Source organism: Erpetoichthys calabaricus, chromosome 14, assembly GCF_900747795.2.
Source record: "Erpetoichthys calabaricus chromosome 14, fErpCal1.3, whole genome shotgun sequence".
Lineage (NCBI taxonomy): Eukaryota > Metazoa > Chordata > Cladistia > Polypteriformes > Polypteridae > Erpetoichthys > Erpetoichthys calabaricus.
Window position 1 is genome coordinate 111,854,313 of NC_041407.2, and position 16,403 is coordinate 111,870,715.

Sequence of the window (16,403 nt, forward strand, 5' to 3'; positions counted from 1 at the left end):
GTGGGTGGGGGGGTGACTACTGGTCCCGGAGGAGCTGGCACATTCAAAGGCTCCTCTCTAAGCCTGACTGGCTTGTGGTGGGTACACGTGACCTGGCACTGCAGCTGCCATCTTCTGTGGTTCTCCCCAGGCTTTGATGCATACTAAAGTACAGGCCAGCTGGGCACCATTGGGTCACCTGGCACTCTTCAGGGCAGCCGTGGTGATGGACTGCACTCTCATGCACCTCACCACCCCACGGGGTTAGGATGGACTCGAGAACCGGTGACCCCTGGGGTGTTGGCTTGACACAACTTCCTCAAGGACGTGATTTGACACAGGAAGATGAGTCACCACACCACTGACTATGAACCTGGGCAGCACAGTAAGGTTCAAGTGCCAAGCACTGCCCACGTCTGAAGATTGTTCCCTGGTATGTGTGTGATCACCCTGGGGCGGTCTGGTGCCCCCTTATCCATGTGTCATTCCAGCTGCCCTGTGCCCAGGCCTGCACAGGACAGATAGGAAGATGGTGGATGGACAGACTAGGAAAGCGAGCCCCCTTTAGAGCTGTCGCCATGCACCTGCGATTCCTGCGCTGCACAGACAGAGAAATATTCAAGTGTCCAGTCCTGGTACTTGGGCTCATCTGATGGCACCATGGTGCTATGCTACTTCATCTTCTTACAAGATTTCTGCCAAATAAGAGCAATATTCTCAAACCCTCTTCCTCTAATTCAGGGTTGGGCTCACCTGGGCTAACCCACTCTGGGTGGGGTGCCAGTCCATCGCACTCAGACCCACTCACGCACAAACTGACAGACTGGGGCAATTTTAAAGCGGCCAGTCAACTTTAGGGGATGTTAGATGGACGGCAGCGGGATCTGAAACAACCTGTGACGAAGGAGTACAAACCATTGTGCCACCCGCTCTGGACTCGGCTGGCATGAACAAATGAGAAGGAGAAATGCTCAGGTGGTGTGTGGAAAGCAGCTGGCACAGCCATTTCCGTCCGCACCACTTAAAAAATGGAGCCCTAAACTTGGTATCTACCAGGCTGGCAGGCGGCCCCCGGACAGAAAAGCACAGGTTTACCAGAAGCCCAGCGCGTGACTCGGGTTCGCTCGCATATAGCGCCGTGCACAGAGGCCGATTGGCGCGCGCGCGCCCCCTCCCCCCGCACGTGGTTCTTTGTGTCGAGAATCCGCGCGTTGCGGCGGGCACGTGCACCCGTTACGTCCGGCCGGTGGCCGAGCCCATCCCGGGACCGTGGGACCGCATCTTTGTGGGGGGGGGGGCTGGCACGTCGGTGAAATCTCGGAGCTCCTGGCAGCGGGGGCGCTCCCTCATCGCGAGTTTTGTTCTGCTCGCTTTTTTCTTCGCGAGCCTTCAGGCGTGTAGTTGTTTAAAGCGCGGCTGTGCGGCGCGGTCGGAGTATTAAGCTCCGCCTCCTGACGCCTCTCATTGGGCCCCGCCGAATACCAGCCATCGCGATTGGCCAGCCGTGGCGTCAAACGGGAAGAGTGGCGCAAGAGGCCTAGCACTTTCGGTTGCGCAGGGCCGCAGAAATTGGTTTTGTTGACGGACGGCGGCGTTGCCCGATTTTTGTTTTGTGTGTTTTTTTTTCTTTCTCCCCCCGCTGCCGACGCTCGCTTTGGCCCAGACAGCGCAGCGCTTGGTGCCCCCCGTCCTGAATCTCCCCTCGGCGCTGCCCACTCGCTAACATGGCGGCTCATGCGTGAGCGCGGCCCGCGGCTCGCACGCATTCCCGGGTGGGAGGTGTTGTCTGAGCTCGGCGATGGCACCGGACGAGGCGCCGACGGCTTTATGAGAGGGAAGGAGCTGCCGGAGTCGGCCGCTTCGCAGGCGGGGTGAGTGAGCGTCAGCGCGGCGCCGGCCTCCACGGAAGCCCCGGCACAGACAGGCCCCTCCGTGCTCGGCCACTTTTCCCTGGAGCGCAGGCTGCCGGCCGTGGGGCTGTAGGGCACGTAGTCTGGTCCGCCGCCGCCGCCGCCTTGGTTTGCAGGGCGCCCCCACCCCCACTCACACCCCGTTGGGAGCCTCACGCGAGCCCGGGGGTTGAGCTGCTACTGCGGTTGTTGTTGTTCTCCTCCTTCGCGTTTCTTTTTGACTTCCCCTCGAGCTGGGCGCAGGGCTCCGCGGGCAGCTCCTTCGCCGCCTCGCAGGTCACCCGCACCTCCGGCTCGTCACTGACTGTCCTGCTTCCTTCTTCTAGTGTCTACTGTCAGCATCATCTCGAATATGTGCAAAGCAATCGGACTGCTATAGTGTTTGCAAATGAAAATGGAGGACATGACTCTGTCTGGCCCCGATAGCAAGCAAGAGGTAAGAACGGCACCGCCTTTTTGGTGTACTTGGTGGATTTGCACACATCTGCGTCCTCCAGACTGGCCAACCACACCATGCAGTGCCCCACAGTGAGGGGCAGCCGTGACCCTTAAGGTCCTGATGGAGTCTTTAAGGTGACATGTGACAGAAGTGATGGTGAGTGGATTGGGGCACATAAGAAGTGTGCCAAATGAGAGACCCTTCAGGCTTGTTGGTTTAGCTATGCTGGCCCGGTGACCCACCCAGAGCTGCCTTTAAGGTTCTCGAGGCGTCATCTTCAAGTCCGTGTCTCGGTAGTTTGTTTCACATTCCCATAACTCTTGGCATAAAGACGTGGGTCCTAAACGCACTTCCCATTCGTTTCCACCGATGTCCTCAAGTATGCCAGTCGCCAGTATGAATTGTCTATGAAGACCTGGATGAGGTCCCCATGCCGTCTCCCAAGCAGACTTCATGCTCAGTCTGTCACAGTATGGCGTGTCTGGAAGTCCTGGGGTGCTCGCCCTCCTCTGCCCAGCTTCAAGTGCTGCTCTGCTGTGACGTGGTGACCAGAGGTGGTCTCGCCAGTGTGTAATGTCGGCCCCCGGTGCCCTGACACTTGTTTTTAGTTGCTTCTGCTCAGTGAGAACATCTTGCCAACATCAAGCCCAACATGCCTCGAAGAGGTCATTTCCTGTAGCTCAGTGTCTCCTGCGTTTTGCCCACGTGGAGCACTTTGCACTTTCCAGCGTTTATTTGCCCGCTTCTGAAGCTTGGCCAAGTGTTCACCGTGTTCTTCTATTGTCACAACAAAAGACACAACTGTGTTCCCAGTGAGCCCACCATTCTTCACGGGGGTCCAGTAGATGAAGCTGATGTGCTGAATTTGGCCTTCCTCGGCTTCACACAGGCCCCTGGAGGCAGGCCCCTTGTCACCCAGCGTGGCAGTCCAACGCTGGCACCGGTCGGCATTACTGCATTGACCAAGTCCTGCCTGCACGTGAGCTCGCCATGCAGAAGATGCTGGTGCTGACTATTGTAGAATCGTGTTATCTCTTGGCACGCAGAATACATCGGGAGAAAGTTCGGCTGTCTTTTACCCCCAAGCCCACCCTAGAGTTTGCACTTGGCAGGGTCTTGTCCTTGTACTGATTTCTAATTTTGCACCTGTTCCTTGTGCAGGCCATCGCACACGAGATCTTCAATGATCTTATCGAAGACGCTTGTCTGGGGCTCTGCTTTGACGTTCATCGAGCTGTGAAGTGCGGCTACTTCTTCTTGGATGAAACTGACCCCGAGAGCATGAAGGACTTCGGTAAGTGCCTGGACCTGGGTGGTCTCTGGTGTGTTGATGATGTACGGTCAAAGTAAAAAGTATGTGAACCCTTTGGAATGATGTGGGTTACTGCATGAATTGGTCCTAAAAAGTGAAGTCCCAGGTCCTGATCTACACAATGAGCTTAAGCCACTGACACAAGAAATTCTACTCCTCCGTGTCTTTATTTTACAAACGCATTCCCAGTTCACAGTGGTAGTGGAAAAAGTAAGTGACCCTTGGGGTTTAACAGGTGGTTTGTTGACCTTCCTTTGGCAGGCGCTTTCTGTAAGTGCAGGTCAGACCTGCTCATCAGGGGTGGAGACTGGAGCCCATTCTACCCTGCAGAACTGCCTCGACTCTTCCATGTTCTTTGGTTGTCTTCTGTGTGTGGCTCTCTTCAATAGGATTGAGGTCTGGGCTCTGACTGGACCTCTCCAAATGAAGCCATTGTGATGTTTGGGCTCCTTGTCCTGTTGCATCACCCAGCCTCTCCTAAGCCTAAGTTGACGGACAGACACCCTCACCTTGTGAATTCATGTTCCCCCTCGATGGCAAGCTGTCCAGGCCCAAATCCTGATCTTCCCTCCAACATACTTTACTGCAGGGGTGATGTTCTGATGTCGATATGCTGTGCCCTTTTCATGCCAAGTGAAGTTCTGCTTGTTCCTCCCAAACAGTTCAGTTTTGGTCTCTTCACTCCCAGTACCGTTGTGGAGTGTCCAAGTGTTCTTTTTTCAGAGCAGTGGCTTCCTTCTTGGTGTCCTGCCATGGACTCCTTTCTTGTTGAATGTTTTGCATAGAGTTGACTCGTGAACAGAGATGTTCTAATGACTTCTTCAAGTCCTTAGCTGTCACTCTAGGCTTCTTCTACTTGACCTCATTGCTGACTGTGGATTGTGCTCTTGGGGTCATCTTGGCAGGACGCCCACTTAGGCAAGATGTCTGTAAATGGAGACAATTTGGGATTGTGGTAACTCTGCCTAACAGCTGACTGATGAATGTCTCCAGTCTTTGAGATGACTCTTTAACCCTTTCCAGTTCTCGATCGTAGCTCTTCAGTGCGAGGCGTGATTCCCATCTGGATGCGCTTCTTGTCCAAAGCCCAAACTCTAACTTTAGAGTGTTTGGGATCCATCGAAGTCCTTCAAGGCCGCACCTCTAAACTCGTCTCATTAAATGGACTGCAGTGCGTGTTTTACAAAGTCGTTGGCTCAAGGTTCACGTTCTTTTACCAACCTTCAGTCTCACAGTTTGAATGATTTATTCATTTTAGTCAAACGTTCTCTGAAAATCTGTGTCTCTTTAGTTCTAGGAGACGGTGTTAGTTCATTATTTGGACGGACATGAAGATACGACCCAGTTTTATAAGGGAAGTAGACGTAAATATCGAGAATTCCTAGGGGTTCCCATACTTTTTACTTTGACTGTACGCTTACCAGAATCCTGTGACGCGAGTGCAGACACGCGGATTGCGTTTGTCATTCTAACAGATGGTGTGTCACAATTATGTGGTAGTAATGATTTAGAGATGTGCCATCTGTTGGAGTGACAAATGCCAGAATGCATTCCAATAGGTGCTGCATTGCAAACTTTAGTGATTTAGATTTCAACTCGTTGAATTTAAATTAAAGAAAAATAAAAGGCAGCAAGATGTCCATCAGTGTGGTGCCCTGCCCCAGGCGTAATGTCGCCCCGCATCTACAGGAGGGCAGGAATGTCTGCTGAATAAAAAGCAAGCAGCCTGTGTAAGATGGTAAACTCTGTGGTGTGCGTCCAGCGTCCCCAACAGGGCTGGCAGGTGCAATGAAGACGGGCAACGAGACGCACAAAGGGGGGCGTACCGTGGGTCATATCTGGCGAGCAGAGCGCCATGTGATCTAAACACGCCAACTTACCGTTGTACCACATTACACACACTTTACTGAGCGGGTGCTGCCTCATGCTAATAAAATGTTAAAATATTAGGACATGGGACAAGGTGTAGCATAGCTGGAGCTGGCAGGGTGACATGTCCAGTTTAGGGGGGCAGTATAGGTGCAGGGGGAGAGGAGACCCTCTAGAGCCCGGGCCGCCCCATGTTGACATGGGACGCTTGCCACAGCTTGGGAGGACCCTCTGAGAAATGGTGCCCACTTTTAGTACCTCTGGGCAGAAGGGCTGCGGTTGGTGGGCAGGATGGCGCTGCATGAGGCAGTCGGGAGGAGCAGTTGGTGCAGAGCCCACTGGACGAGGCAAAGCGAGTGCAGAATATGCGAGTGGGTAGCACACAACGCCACTTCTGCTGCCTGAGAGTGAGGAAGGGCAGGAGATTTTGGACATTGTCTTGAGAAGTGACCTGTGCCCGTCTGTCCCAAGTGGCCGGTTGGACCCCCTCGTCCCCCTTTGCTCCCACGTTGGCCTCCTCTGCCTTTTGTTATTTAATAAAGCAGTTTAATTGTTACACACACAGGTTTGCCTGGCAGAGGAGGAGAAGGAGGCCGGTGGCTTCAGCTGTGCCCTCGGTGGCTGCCAGGTGGGCTTCTCCATTCATTTGCCAACTCGCTTGACTTGCCTTTGTTTCTCTTTTAGAAATTGTGGACCAGCCTGGTGTGGATATTTTTGGCCAAGTGTACAATCAGTGGAAGAATAAAGAGTGCGTTTGTCCCAACTGTAACCGGAGCATTGCTGCCTCGCGCTTTGCCCCTCACCTAGAGAAGTGTCTGGGCATGGGAAGAAACAGCAGCCGGATTGCCAACCGCAGGTGAGTGGCTTTGGCCTTCCAGCTCGGCCCCAAGGCTGTTTTGTTTGTTTTCTACCAAGTTGGTAGCACCAGCCTGCGGTGCCCACCACACACGGAGTTTGGAGCCTCACCTAAAACGCCAGGACTTGTCTGCCTGGCACGTCACAGGTATGAAAGCTGTGCTTCCGTGTGGCGTGGTGGGCTTTAACTTGCAGTGTTTCATTGTCTACTCCTCCTGCGCCTCTGCCAACAGAATCGCCAGCAGTAACAACATGAACAAATCGGAGAGTGACCAGGAGGACAACGATGACATCAATGACAATGACTGGTCATATGGCTCAGAAAAGAAAGGTGAGCGCTGGCCAGAGTGGCACAGGCGCGTTTGCTCCCCTTTCTTTGTAGCCCTCTAACAGTCTGCCTCTTTTTTCCTTTTGTAGCCAAGAAGAGGAAGTCTGATAAGGTACTTGTGCCATCTCCCCCCTAGGGGGCGCCCACCGCGTGTCATTGGCTTTGTGCCTTGCTGTGAGTCTTTGTTAGAAATGACCATCAGCGTCTGCTTCTCTTCCAGAATCCAAATTCTCCGCGAAGGTCAAAGTCGATTAAACACAAAAATGGTAAGTGTGGCGAGTGCGGTCACAGCTTGCGTTGGCACGCTTGCCTATTAGATGCTGATGCCAGGTGTCTCTTGCAGGAGAGCTGAGTGCTGGCAACACGGAGCCCTACAAGGTAGGCAGTACTGGTGTGAGCGCCACATCCTGCAGCACTGTCAACCTCTTCACCACTCTGAACTCGGTGGTCTTTATTTTGTCTCCCCCAGTATGCATACAACTCGGGAATCAACTATGAAACCCTGGGCCCCGAGGAGCTGCGCTCCCTGCTGACTACGGTGAGTGTGTGCGTGAGGCCGCCGACGGTAGAGCTAGCGGGCAGGCTGGCATCTGACTCGTGTCTCCCTCTTCACAGCAATGCGGCGTCCTCTCGGACCACGGCAAGAAGATGTGCCCACGGTAAGGAGGGGGCCGTGCATCTCCACAGCTTTCCTGCGCCACCACAGATGGCAGTTTGTGGCAATCCTGGTCTTGGCCAGGACGTCCACCACTGGTGGCCATCCTACCCCAGTACTTGATGTCGGGTAGCTTGCCTCTGCTTCAGACCCACCGGTTGCAGCACAGGGTGGCACCTGGCCATGTCTGCCCTGTGTGTAATTTTAATGTCGCAGGAGGATTGGTGTTGGGAGAACATTTTGGCCAATTGGCTTGAGTCGAGTGGTGAGGTCAGACTGACAAACCGTGGTGGGGGGGGTGTAAGTCTGTGTACGCCAACAAGCCCGTTTACCGTAACTCGTGGGCATTGCCAGACTGCGTTAGGGTGTTGGTCTGGGTTAGAGGGCACTGTGTGACCGAGTTGGCTGCTCTTCTTCTCTATTAATAGCTTGCACTGGGGGAGTTTTGGGTGGGCCAGTCCCGTTTGTTTTGCCCCCTTAAGCTCTACCCCCTCTTTGTCCACCCTTCCCAGCACCCTTCCTGACGCAGAAGGCAGCGGAGAGAACGATGCTTATGAGCCCCCAGAGGGTCAGGCCCCCTTGAGCCGGCTTCAGTGGGACGGTTCCTCCGACATTTCACCTTCTGACTCTGCTTCCTCCAAAGCAAGTAAGTGGCTGTGGGGGGGGAAGAAAAGTAGGAGATCGATTGGGGGGGTCCCGTGGGCACCCAAGCCGCTGCGCCACCTGATCCTGCCGTGTTTTGTTTCTTTTCAGGCACCAACAATTCAGAGTCCAAGAAAACCAAAAAGAAGAAGCCACACATGGGCCTGGGCAGTGCCCCGCAGCCGGGGGTGCCAAGCTCGTCGTCGAGCAAGAAGAAGAAGCCCAAGCCGCCAGCTGCACCAAACCCCAGCATCTACGATGACATCAACTGAAGGGCGAGGGGAGCAGCTGGGCCAAGCTGCCCTCCTCCTTTCTTTCGTTCGTTTGTTCTTCGTCCGTCACACCCTGTTGTCTTGAAGGCTCGTGTGTGGCCGGCCGGCAGATTCCTTCCTCAGACTGGTTTCCAGTGGGGAGGCTACTGGTGCGTGTGTGTGAGCGGCCCCTGCTGGCCAGGTGCTGCCCAAGTGAACACTAAGACTGGTGGATACGCCATGTGACATGCTGCAGGGGCTGAAGGGACACTGCCTGGGGTGGGGGGGTACTGTATACTGGGGGGTTCGTGTTCCTTTCTTGTGAAGCTTGAATTGTTGTTGCTTCTTTGTGAATTGGATTTTGTTTTATATTTTTGGGAGGACTGCTGGTCTGAGGCAGCGTGCTGATGAACCGTTGCACTTTACGCCCGCGTGCTGCTAGTGTCACTAAGGGGGAGGGGGGGGGCAGATTACCCCAAGGTGTCGAGGGCATCGAGTCGTGTTTTGGCGGGGGGGGGGGGCTGCTTTCAGACTTGAATTGGGGGGGACGGGTCTGGGCGGCTGTTTCTTTTCTTATGTAAGCATTTCCAGTGTAAAGTCCTGTTTCTGTAGTGGACTGTAGCGGCCTCCATGTAAATAAACAACGTAGACTCACGGTGGGCCCTGCCTTCTTAGGGGGGGGGGGGGGGCGCGTGACGAAGAGGCTGCTGGGCCCGGGCACAGAGAGAGGTTTGATCGCTTTGTTTATTTGGAATAAATAAAGAACAGCATGAAGGCGGGCGGGCTGGCTGGCGAACACAAACCCCCCCCCCCCCCCGCCCAAAGAGAAAGTGTGCCAAGGAGCAAGCGAGCAGAGCAGAGCATGCTTGTGCTGGCGCCTCGAGCCCCACCGTGCCCACACCCCCTCGCCTCCCTTCTCTATCGTCCATACATTCCAAAGATGAGGAAGCTGAAGAAGACGGTCACACCGACCAAGGAGACCGTGGCGGGGGCCGTGAAGAACTGCCGATAGTTGATGCGGAAATACCAAACGACTGCCAGCATGACTATGAACATGGGGATCATTAAGTTGCCCACATTGGTGCCGGGAGCCCCCTGGTCCGTCAGGGCGGGCAGTTCGGAGGCAGACTCGAGTGGGCGCTGAGACAGGTGGCAGTGAATGACACAGTTCTCGGTGATGTTGAGTGACAGCAGAGTCCGTGAGTGGTCCTGCAGCAGCTGACCCTGGTAGATGAACTTTATCTTCTGCTCTTGTCCAGAGAAGTGCTTGCTGGGTGGGGAGAAACAATAAAGGCGGGTGTTAAAGACTGGCACCAACAGGTTCACTCCCGGGACCCTAGAGGGCACCGGTCCGAGTGGCACACAAAGCGACGGAGAGCACACCCCCTCAATAAATCAAAATGTACCTCTTGAGCAGGCCGATGGTGTCCTCGGGCTTCACGGCCGCCACTTCTTCGGTGTCATTCAGGAACTTGAGCCGAATTCTGAACGAGCCGCTCTCCGTAGGTGGGTGACTGGCAGTGGGCTGCAAGTGACCATCCAAAGCTCCGCTTTTCCGCAGCCCCTGGATGTCAAAGAGCTGGTCCACGGCGCTGGCCTCGGAGGTGCCCTCGCTCGGGGTCTGTTCGGGGCTGCCACTGACCTCCTCGTCCTCCGGCTTGTCCGCCAGGCTCGGGGCGTTAGCCTGAGCCTCGACCAGCTCAGCCGGGAGGGCACCCCCCACGTACATGTCCGTGCCCACCAAGGAGGAGTGGGGGCCGTCTCCTAGCAGGTGCTCTCCGCGCTCGGCAACGTAGGTGGAAAACCAGGCCAGCACCAGCGCCAGGCCCAGAAGCAGCACCCCTCCGGCGATGGTCACCTCATCTCCGACCCCCTCGACGAATGTCATAATGGCCCGCTCCATCACATCTGTGCAAACACAACGACAGCGGCGTTACGAAGGCGGCTCGCAGAGCTGCGTTCTGCTCCGACCCGCCCCGGCGCGCTCATCACGGTCACGGTCACCATCACGGTGACCGTCGCCGGGCGCGCTTTACCTGCTTCCCGGTTCGGCCCATCTTCCAGGAACGGCCCGCAGCCCCGCTTACCTTAGACGTCCATGGCGCCACTACGTCATCAAGGCGCGCGTGCGCAGCCCGAGCGTCACGTGGGCGGGGCGTCACCGGAGTTCGCGAGCCACCCGCCTCTTTAATTCGAAGGCGACGACTTGAGCGGCGTGCGCGCGCGCGCGCGCTTTGACTTGTGCCTTGGGAGGCGTCGGGCGGTAAAAGCGGGAGAAGGGAGGCTCGGGTGGCACATTCACGGCCTCAGCTTGGGGCTGCGGGCACCGCTGAGTTACTGTGGGCACGTCGTTAGGTTCCTGTTAGGAATCGATCGTGCGGACCCAGCAGGGTCACTTGTCACAACAACAACATTTATTTCTATAGCACATTTTCATAGAAAAAGTAGCTCAAAGTGCTTTACATAATGAAGAAAAGAAAAATAAAAGACAAAATACAAAATTAAAATAAGACAACATTAGTTAACATAGAAAAGGCATAAGGTCCGATGGCCAGGGGGGACAGAAAAAACAAAAAAAAAAAAACTCCAGAAAGCTGGAGAAAAAAATAAAATCTGTAGGGGTTCCAGGCCACGAGACCACCCAGTCCCCTCTGGGCATTCTACCTAACATAAATGACATAGTCCTCTTTGTAGTTCGGGTTCTCACGGAGTCACTTGATGCTGATGGTTATACAGACTTCTGGCTTTTAATCCATCCATCATTGTTGGAACATCATGGTGCTTTGGGTAGATGGCCACCACCAACAGGACACCGGAAGAGGAAACAGAAGAGAGAGTAGGTAGGCCCGGGTAGGCGGCCGCAGTGTCCTGCATTACTGAGAGCAAGCCAGTGTCGGTAACCCAGAGGGGGTGGGGGGCTTAGCAACTCGAGGCAGAGCCCCCCCGGCCAGCTGCAGTCTCTCCAGTTGTGGACGAGAGAAGCGACACACACACAGGCTTGGTAGATGAAGACCAAAGCTGCAGGGTGGTCGGGTGCCTGAACGGAAATAGGAGCTGACCGCGACTGGGGTTCTTGGGCACAGACTGGGCATGACAGCCCACTGGGTACTTTACAGAGCTGCATGGCACTGATTCTTAAACCCGCTTGTGCTGTAAAGCTCCGTAGCCCACCACGTTAAAGCACTTCACGAAGAGTTTCATCTGGCAGAGGTGCCAGGGTGGGGATCCTGACAAATGCCATTTCGATTGTGTGTTTAATTTCACCTGACGTGTCAATGCCAGCTTAGTTTGTTCTTGGAGGCCCACCAGTGACGCTGCTTACTTAAGCTTTGTGCCTACTGAAACGTCACTGTGTCACAATAAATAAACGGCAGCTGGCATCTTCACTCATCAGCTACCACTGACCGTCCCTGAGTGGTGATTATGAGTTGGGGGGCTTCTTCAGTGTACGCCTGCCACTCATCCAGGCTTGGCGCTTGTGCCATGTCCTGCTGTCTTCACTCTCATTGGCTGACGTCCACCCACAACAGCAAGAAGTTTTGAACCTTGAGAGATAAAAACAAAGTGGGCATTGCATCTGTCCTTGGAGGGAAGGTGGGCTTTGGTGAATAAATGTAATTAAGATACGACATACCCCCCCCCACCCCGATCCCCCCAATGCTCACTTGATGTCAGCCCTCCACGCCCAAGTCAGGTGATGGTGGACGGACGCATCAGGGGTCCTGTGGCCGTGTGCGAAGGTCGCCTGCCATTTTCATTCCCGTTTGTTCCTTCATTATTATTATTATTATTAATATTATTATTATTATTATTCATTTTCTTTTGTTTTCCTTTAATAAAACACAAACCTCGTCCACTTGTGGAGCTCATGACGCTTTGTGATTTTTTTTCCTCGTCTCGCCGCAGAGGGTGGTCCACAGACCCCCCCCCGGTGAGCCTCTTAGTCAAATGGTGCCCGTGCCTCCCCACCAGCAGCGCCCCCTGCTGTTCGCGTTGCCAGCACAGGGCTGAGGCTGCGGCGCTCGCTCTTCCCGACTCCTCCTCTTCAATTCCCATTGTTAGCGCAGCAACGGCCAGGAGGTCCTCAAAGTGGGCATTTGTGGGGGGCTCAGCAGAATCGGCCCCTTGGCCTTTCAAACGTAACATCAAATATCAGGACCTTGACGTGCCGACGAAACTCCAAACATCAAGTGACATTGGTGGGCAGTGCTGTCACCCCCGATGGACACTCTGGTCAGCCTGGGGGGAGTTTGTGTGTAAAGTTGCAGCCTCAAAGCCTCTTAATCCAGGTCAGGGTCCCAGGGGGCAGCATCCTAACCCCTAACTCCACAGCACTGGGGGCAAAGCAGGAGCCAACCCTGGACAGGATCTAGGTGTTTCTGGGGGGCTGGCGTGTGCCCTCGTTTTAAGCAGGCTACGGACAAACTGGTGGGTTCATCAATTTATTGGAGGAGTTTACTGGTCAGACGAGTGAATGCCAGGCAGGTGCAGTAGCTCTCTGTCATATTTTGCCTTCCCTCCCAGCTGTCTGTCCAGGGGGGCTTCCCTCACTCGATGCGGCCCTCGTTCTTCAGCAGCACAAAGTTCAAAAGGGAGGGTGGCAGTCCCAGGCGGGGTAGAGTGTGATGGCACAGAGATCCCAGGTGATGGCGCAGAGCACAGCGTGCCAGGTGCTGCAGGCGCCGAGGTTGAACGACCATCCGCAGAACGGAGCTGTAGAACGTGTGGTGTTCCTGCAAATGGACAAAGTGCAGGCATGAAAAGATGAGCCCCTGGGCACAGACTGGCGAGGTGGCACAGCTCTAGTGCAGGTCCAGTCCCCACTCCCGAATGAAGCCCTCTCCTTGCTGTCACTGTGGCCACACTGCCCCCCTGTCCTGTAAAGACCCCCATCTAGCTCCTCTTACCTGCCACAGGGGTGCGGGCACTAGGTCCATCCAGGACTCGACGTTGGGCACGCTCTGGTAGCAGTTGAGTACGACCTCCATAGTGGCCGGCGAGCAGACACACAGCCTGAGTGCCTGTGGATGATGAGAGGGTACAAGTTAGAGCGAAGTTTATATAGCGCCTTGCTGTTCTGTCCCCATGGTCAGCAGTTGGGCGAGCAGGGTGCCACGGGCGTCACCACTAGTAGCACACTGCTGCCCCCTGGAGACCATTCAGAGACACCGGGGGTGATGTGTGGACCTGGGGCCGTGGAGGAAAGGCTCCGTGATTGAGCAGGGTCCGCACGATGCCCTCCGGCCAGCAGGTGGCATAATCGTCTAGCGTCTGCAGCGCACAGTCTAGTGGAGTGTGCCCAGCGTAGTTGGTGTCGTTGACCGGAGCGCCGTACGCCAGGAGCAGCTCAACAATCCTGAAGTTGCAGTTGGCACAGGCGTTGTGCAGGGGGCTATGCTTCTTCCTGCCCGCCACCTTGGCATCTGCCCCATTTTCCAGGAGCTTGCGGACCACCCGATAGTAGCGGCCGCTATCGTCCGACTTCTCGGCCGAGGCACAGGCGACGTTGAGTGGCGTTTCTCCTTCTCGGTTGCGGATGGACACGTTGGCGCCACAGTGCAGGTACAGCTTGACGTGCTCTTCCAGGCCATGGGTGGCCGCCACGTGCAAGGGTGTGGCCTGGGTGTCTTTGGTGGGCACATTGACCTTTGCGCCATGCTCCAGAAGCAGCCGGGCACACCTGCAGAAAGAGAGGCAGGCACAGAGTGTGAAAGGTGCTATATAGAAAACCACGTCGCTGTCTCCCTTCAGGTGACCTGTCCAGTTGTGAGGGGCCAAGCGTGGTGACCGCTGCCACACGGCCCAAGAACTGGATGATGACATCCCACTCTTGGTGACCGGTGGGCTGTGCAGGTAAAACCAAAAAATGTCTCAAAACCCAGGTGGGTGGCTTTGGGTGCCCAGATGGCTTGTCCAGGCCCAGGGGTCCTACAAGAGGACTAGAGAGAGAATTATGGAGCTGCGGACCACCAGAGCACATGATGCAGTGAATTTATATGGCGCCTTTCACACTAAAGGAGTGCCCACCCTGCTGTTCTGGTGCCCCCACCCCCCCCCACACACACACACTCTTACTGGTAGGTCTCCAGGGTGCTGCAGAGGTGTAAGGGAGCCCGGCCGTCGTCGGAGAGCACATCGGGGTCTGCACCATAGGTGAGCAGCAGCTGGACGCAGTCGGCGTGGCCTCCGGCAGTGGCGTCGTGCAGGGCACACTGCCCCCCGGGACTGGCACTCACATTTGCCCCCTCTGTCAGGAGCTGCTTGGTGCAGGCCGTGTAGCCTCTGCCCGCTGTGATGCGGAGGGCCGACGTCTGCTTCGCTTTAGGGGACAGTGTCCAGAGGCCTGCGGAGGAGGAGATGGCAGTGAGAGCAGCAGGACATGGAGGGAAGAGCAAAGGGGGGGCACGGTGATGGGTGTGACAGAGTGGGGTCACCAGAGAGAAGAGTGAGGCGGGGTGATCCCCCTGTCTGTCCGCCCGTCCATCCATTTCCGGACTCGCTCGGCACAGGGAGCCGCTGGGCCAGAAGAGGCCCTGCCCGGGGTGCCCGTCTGTCACGGGCACAGACAGCAATCAGCTGCTATTTAACCCCAGGACACCATGCCACCCCTCAAGACAGGACTGGGGTCTGTGAAATATGAGGCGGCAGCAGTAGCACGACACCCAGAAACAGAGTCCAGGTAGAGCGAGAGGAGGGAGACCACCAGCGGGGGGTATAGGCCCGTACCTACCCAGCTCTGATGACCACACCAGCTCGTCGCTGGCCACCTCCACGATAACATTCACCATGGCTCGGTCCCTAAAGATGGACTTTATCTTCAGCAGGTCCCCTGTGAAGAGGGCATTGTGCACCGCGGCGTCTCGGCAGTACTGGGGCTCAGGCTGAGGCGGGGGGTCACTCCTCTGGCTGTCACGGATGCCCCTCTTCCAGGCACGGTGCCGCCTCGCCAAGGCCCTGCGCTCCTGATCCCAGTCGAGCAGCTCCTGCTGAAGCCTCAGGGAGCGCAGCGTGGCGGACGTGAAGACGAAGGTCTCTCTGGACATTTGCACGGCGCAGTGAGCGGGTGAGATTGGCGGGCACAGCTGCCCGGTCACACGGCACAGCCGGCTATTATTAGCAAACGCAGGACAAGAGGCCGCCCTCTGGTGGCCAGGAACAGCCAGTGCAGGCCATCACCTCCTCATAATCAGGGAGCTGGCTGTAGATGTGGCTGGCACCTCGACCTCGGGCTCTGCACTGAATTTGCGGTGGGTGACCCCGCGGTGCTGCTGGCGCTCCTGCCATGTGCTGCCCGTATTTCTCACTCCCTGTGCTTCTCCTCCCACTACGTTTTATTTTTCTGGCTCCTGGGGGCACCGCAATCAGAACAGAGATGGGCATGAATGGAAGACGCTGAATCAGCTCAATCAAGTTCATTGCCGCCGGGACTGGAGCCTATCCTGCTGGCACTGGGCATAAGGCAGGGCACCAGTACATCAGTGACTGGCCTGAACTGGGCATCTTTGGAAGGCTGGAGGAAACTGGAGGAGCTGTGTGGGCAGAGAGAGAACAAGCAACTCCACACAGACGATGGCTAATGCCAGGATCTGAATGGCGCATTCACATTGGCGCTGGCACCAACAAATCAGACATCTGACGACGGACAGTACCCGAGGCCATCTTGAGGTGCTTCTGCCCAGGGCCTCTTAACTGGCACTATAATGTTCGCAGTGAGGATGGGCGTTGAGCCACTGAGCTCCTGAAGCTTTTGTTGAGACATGTCAGAGAGCCCATCAGGAATGCCCGCCACACCCTAGTGGGCACCGCACTGTAAGGCAGGCTCACCTCCGTTGGCACTGGGCCCCATGCTGAAGGCCTCAGTCACGCCAATGAGCTGAACTCGGGTCCAAAGTCACAGACACACCGAGTACTGGAAAAGGGAATACAGCAACCTCTAGTGGCAGGCGACAGAACTACAAACTGCAAAACGAGGAAAAATCACCACCTGGATGGGACGTCTGGGCCTGAACTGGGCTCAGCCAGCCGGAGGAGGACACTTGTATAGCGCCTCGCTGCATAGGTGGGCACCTCCTGCGCTGCTGTGTGGCGCCAGTCACTTTGTGTTTCTCGTGTGTCTGTAAATGGCGCTATATCCTGGAAAATAAAGGCGACGTTAGACTTGGC

At 55.9% G+C, this 16,403-nt stretch overlaps 3 protein-coding genes across 4 annotated transcripts; 1 reads left to right on the top strand and 2 right to left on the bottom strand.

The window, feature by feature from the left end:
- The first annotated feature begins 1,179 nt into the window (after positions 1 to 1,179).
- On the top strand, positions 1,180 to 8,895 carry atxn7l3a (ataxin 7 like 3a). The gene is made up of 12 exons (XM_028818432.2): positions 1,180 to 1,850; positions 2,216 to 2,325; positions 3,490 to 3,622; positions 6,194 to 6,365; positions 6,598 to 6,695; positions 6,782 to 6,804; positions 6,913 to 6,958; positions 7,036 to 7,070; positions 7,162 to 7,230; positions 7,308 to 7,351; positions 7,860 to 7,993; positions 8,101 to 8,895. The coding sequence occupies exons 2-12, from the start codon at positions 2,278 to 2,280 to the stop codon at positions 8,259 to 8,261; spliced, it is 963 nt and encodes a 320-aa protein (XP_028674265.1). The 5' UTR covers positions 1,180 to 1,850; positions 2,216 to 2,277; the 3' UTR covers positions 8,262 to 8,895.
- A 71-nt stretch (positions 8,896 to 8,966) lies between these two features.
- On the bottom strand, positions 8,967 to 10,430 carry tmub2 (transmembrane and ubiquitin-like domain containing 2). Of its 2 annotated transcripts, none has more exons than XM_028818434.2 (3): positions 10,328 to 10,430; positions 9,647 to 10,148; positions 8,967 to 9,510 (listed from the first exon to the last, which is right to left on the bottom strand). In XM_028818434.2, exons 2-3 carry the CDS (start codon positions 10,141 to 10,143, stop codon positions 9,159 to 9,161), a joined length of 849 nt encoding a protein of 282 aa, XP_028674267.1. In that variant the 5' UTR covers positions 10,144 to 10,148; positions 10,328 to 10,430; the 3' UTR covers positions 8,967 to 9,158. The 2 variants fall into 2 exon arrangements, with proteins under 2 accessions (XP_028674267.1, XP_028674268.1); XM_028818435.2 differs by having other exon boundaries at positions 10,277 to 10,375.
- Positions 10,431 to 12,663: 2,233 nt separating this feature from the next.
- Positions 12,664 to 15,324, bottom strand: asb16 (ankyrin repeat and SOCS box containing 16). The gene is made up of 5 exons (XM_028818431.2): positions 14,971 to 15,324; positions 14,316 to 14,583; positions 13,428 to 13,920; positions 13,148 to 13,261; positions 12,664 to 12,973 (listed from the first exon to the last, which is right to left on the bottom strand). Exons 1-5 carry the CDS (start codon positions 15,281 to 15,283, stop codon positions 12,788 to 12,790), a joined length of 1,374 nt encoding a protein of 457 aa, XP_028674264.1. The 5' UTR covers positions 15,284 to 15,324; the 3' UTR covers positions 12,664 to 12,787.
- Positions 15,325 to 16,403: the final 1,079 nt, after the last annotated feature.

Excerpts from the sequence above, each read along its gene's own strand:
- atxn7l3a (XM_028818432.2), top strand. The coding sequence starts at position 2,278 with ATGAAAATGGAGGACATGACTCTGTCTGGCCCCGATAGCAAGCAAGAG. Across the intron at positions 3,623-6,193 it reads CGAGAGCATGAAGGACTTCG|AAATTGTGGACCAGCCTGGT; the intron begins GTAAGTGCCTGG and ends TTTCTCTTTTAG. Across the intron at positions 6,959-7,035 it reads GTCGATTAAACACAAAAATG|GAGAGCTGAGTGCTGGCAAC; the intron begins GTAAGTGTGGCG and ends TGTCTCTTGCAG.
- tmub2 (XM_028818434.2), bottom strand. The coding sequence starts at position 10,143 with ATGGAGCGGGCCATTATGACATTCGTCGAGGGGGTCGGAGATGAGGTG. Across the intron at positions 9,511-9,646 it reads ACCATCGGCCTGCTCAAGAG|CAAGCACTTCTCTGGACAAG; the intron begins GTACATTTTGAT and ends CTCCCCACCCAG.
- asb16 (XM_028818431.2), bottom strand. The coding sequence starts at position 15,283 with ATGTCCAGAGAGACCTTCGTCTTCACGTCCGCCACGCTGCGCTCCCTG. Across the intron at positions 13,921-14,315 it reads AGCACCCTGGAGACCTACCA|GTGTGCCCGGCTGCTTCTGG; the intron begins GTAAGAGTGTGT and ends CTCTTTCTGCAG. Across the intron at positions 12,974-13,147 it reads TGCCCGCACCCCTGTGGCAG|GAACACCACACGTTCTACAG; the intron begins GTAAGAGGAGCT and ends GTCCATTTGCAG.